The 2,892-nt window shown below is 28.5% G+C and overlaps 1 protein-coding gene across 1 annotated transcript; it reads left to right on the top strand.

Annotated features, from left to right (window-relative positions):
• Positions 1–1,432: 1,432 nt before the first annotated feature.
• Positions 1,433–2,677, top strand: GASA5 (GAST1 protein homolog 5). The gene is made up of 3 exons (XM_022914257.2): positions 1,433–1,645; positions 1,768–1,798; positions 2,302–2,677. Exons 1-3 carry the CDS (start codon positions 1,526–1,528, stop codon positions 2,481–2,483), a joined length of 333 nt encoding a protein of 110 aa, XP_022769992.2. The 5' UTR covers positions 1,433–1,525; the 3' UTR covers positions 2,484–2,677.
• The last annotated feature ends 215 nt before the right edge of the window (positions 2,678–2,892 follow it).

Here is a 2,892-nt window from a genome sequence, read left to right as displayed (position 1 = left end):
AAAATTTTTAACTAATAATTGCTATTTATGCATGAATTATTATATAAATAAATTATTATTAGTTAATTATTAATTATTGTACATTTAAGTAAGCAACCCTATTAAATTATTATATTAATTAAGTGAGGACGAAGTTATTTTAAAAATAATTTATTTTTGGCATGTTGGTTTTGCACATGCATATGTGCATATGTACGATTATGAGTACTTTGATTATTAATTCAAATCAAGTGGTTATTTTAATACTATATAATGTAATGATATATATTAGACTAGTCATCCAATCATTCATGCCTTGGGTTTTGCCCCCACTAAACTTGGGTTACCAGGTTTTGGCTTTGGGTTTATTAAAGATAAAATATTCGGTCTTTATATAGTTACAGGAAATAGAACTGTTGACAATGTACCCACAACTGTGTGCATGTGAGAAATTTCGTTTGTCAAATTTGTGGCGGTGAATTTATGGATTAAGCCATTTTGGAAGCTTCATTTGTCGATTTTGAGTGGCAGAGCTGTTAAAGCAATTCAGCCGAATATTTGGAAAAGAGCCATCCAATTATTACGCATGGTTGGCGAGACCTGCGCAAAAGAGTTAAGTTTCATGCGCCAATTTGGAGCTCCAACAATACTTTCCATGTTGAAAATGGATGGCCCCAAGCCCGATCCTTTGTTGTAAAAAGGATTTGTAACTGTATGAAGAAGAATGATAAATGGAAATGTTCAAATGCCATCTAAAGTTGGGTTTTTTTTTTTAATGGAATTTTTATCATACTTTTAGTTTTATTTTTTTATTTTTCAATTGTTTATTTTAATACTCTTAACTATGTTTAGAAAGATAAATTTAATAAAGTAGATTGAATGTGATTTATTTATAAATGGTATGAGAATGAAATTCACATATTATATATAAATTAATTGATAAATTTTCTTGAATTATTATTTTTATTAAAAAATATAAATAAAATTATATTTATTAATTTATTAAATTTATTATGAATATTATTAATTACAAATAAAAAATTTATCTCACGCGTAAATATATTTTTAATATAAACAAAACTTACAAACTTGACTTAAAATAAATAAAACCTAAGTTCTTTTCATTTTTAGGCACCGTTATCAAAAGTTTAACAATTATAACTACTCCAAAGAATTAAAACGATATAATTGTTTTGAAAAAAATATAATTGTTCAAAAAATTTTCCCACATAAAAAAAAAAAAAAAAAGACCCTTGAAGAACGAGGAGATTTTCCAATCACTGCAATCAAGCAGCACCGAAAAGCGTAATTGTTTAGCCACCTCATGAAAACAAGCCAAAAAGCACATAACTAAAGTTGACAAATCTAAATACTTTTGCAAGAAAAATGACTAACGAAGGACACGCCGCATTTATCGCTTTAACTTCTTTACCCCACTCCCATGTGAGATCTCATGCCTAAATCCCCAATTTCACGCCTCTAATAATGCTTTCTCTTTTTTAAGATCCCTCTTCTTTTTTTTTTTTAAATTTTGTTGCCTATAAATATGCACTTACTCTTCTTCCTTTCTTCATTCGAAAATCTTTCCGACATGGCAGCTTCACGAACTTCATTGTTTCTGATATGTTGTATGCTTATTTTGATTACTCTATCCAATGTGGCTGAGGTATGTACTGAATTTAAGATATATATGAACTTAATTATTTCATTTATAATTTTCCTTCTTTTTTTTTATTCTTTCTTTGATCTTAACTTTGTTCTCTTCATAAATTTAATTCGTTGACGCAGGTTTATGGTAGTACTAAGCTTCGTCCTTCAGGTAATGCATCGACTTTGGACGTCGTCATTCTTAAGAAATAAAGAAAAGAATGAAAATTTGAACTTTTAAACTTTAATTTTATAATTAAGTGAGAATAACAGCCGTTCATTCGTGTCTAAATTGCTTGTAAATCTTAATTACGATATCCGATAAAAGTATTTATGGGTTAAGTCAAATCAAGTTAGGGTCAAACAACATTTTAAAAATCCTATTTAAAGTTACGCTTAATTCATCAGATTTAAAAAAAAATAAAAAAATAAAAAATTAATATTTTAATATTTTAATTTTTTAATTTTAAATTAAAATTAAATTAATAATTTTTTATTAATAATTTAATATCTCGAGCTGAATCCAGCTCAGATTTGGAAATCCCTACCCAAGACTTGTGAGCCCAGCTTGTAACCTAGCCCATTGACAGATCAATGTATAGGATTTTATTATAGTTTTCATGATTAATCAATCACCAACTATTTGTGATTTGTTTGTGGTTTAATTACATACAGATTGCAAACCAAGATGCAGTTATCGATGCTCAGCTACATCTCACAAGAAGCCATGCATGTTCTTCTGTCTCAAATGCTGTGCCAAATGCCTATGCGTCCCTCCTGGGACTTATGGCAACAAGCAGGTCTGCCCTTGCTACAACAATTGGAAGACCAAGGAAGGAGGACCCAAGTGCCCTTAAACTATTTGAATCTATACCTTATCCTTTTCTATTTTTTTTTCACAAATAAGGCAACTGAAGGGAGATAATCCATTCTTCAGCCTTGGATATTTGATTGTAGTTTTTCTAAGTTCATTAATTCTCTTGGACTTAGAGATTTATCATTACTTCAAGAGCTAGGCAATTATATATTATGTGTCACCCTATTCTTAGAATATTAATTGTTCTTCCAATTTCGAATTATGGAAGTGGAAATTAATTCCACTTGACTCTTTCAATTTTTAGTTGTGGCAAGAAAAAAAATCTTGAAAATTTGAGATATGGGGTTCAAATTTATTGTGTATGAATTTAGTTTAATTTTATATTAAATTTATCTAAATTGTAATTTCTCTAAAAAGATAACATTTAATTTCAATCATAGATTATCTGC

Source organism: Durio zibethinus, chromosome 23, assembly GCF_047325235.1.
Source record: "Durio zibethinus cultivar Kanyao isolate XHJ-2024 chromosome 23, ASM4732523v1, whole genome shotgun sequence".
Classification (NCBI taxonomy): domain Eukaryota; kingdom Viridiplantae; phylum Streptophyta; class Magnoliopsida; order Malvales; family Malvaceae; genus Durio; species Durio zibethinus.
Note: the sequence above shows the minus strand (reverse complement) of the source record. Positions and strands in the feature narration are given on the sequence as shown.

Coding starts and splice junctions, on each gene's coding strand:
- GASA5 (XM_022914257.2), top strand. CDS start 1,526: ATGCACTTACTCTTCTTCCTTTCTTCATTCGAAAATCTTTCCGACATG. Junction 1,646..1,767: donor CTCTATCCAATGTGGCTGAG/GTATGTACTGAA, acceptor TCGTTGACGCAG/GTTTATGGTAGTACTAAGCT. Junction 1,799..2,301: donor TACTAAGCTTCGTCCTTCAG/GTAATGCATCGA, acceptor AATTACATACAG/ATTGCAAACCAAGATGCAGT.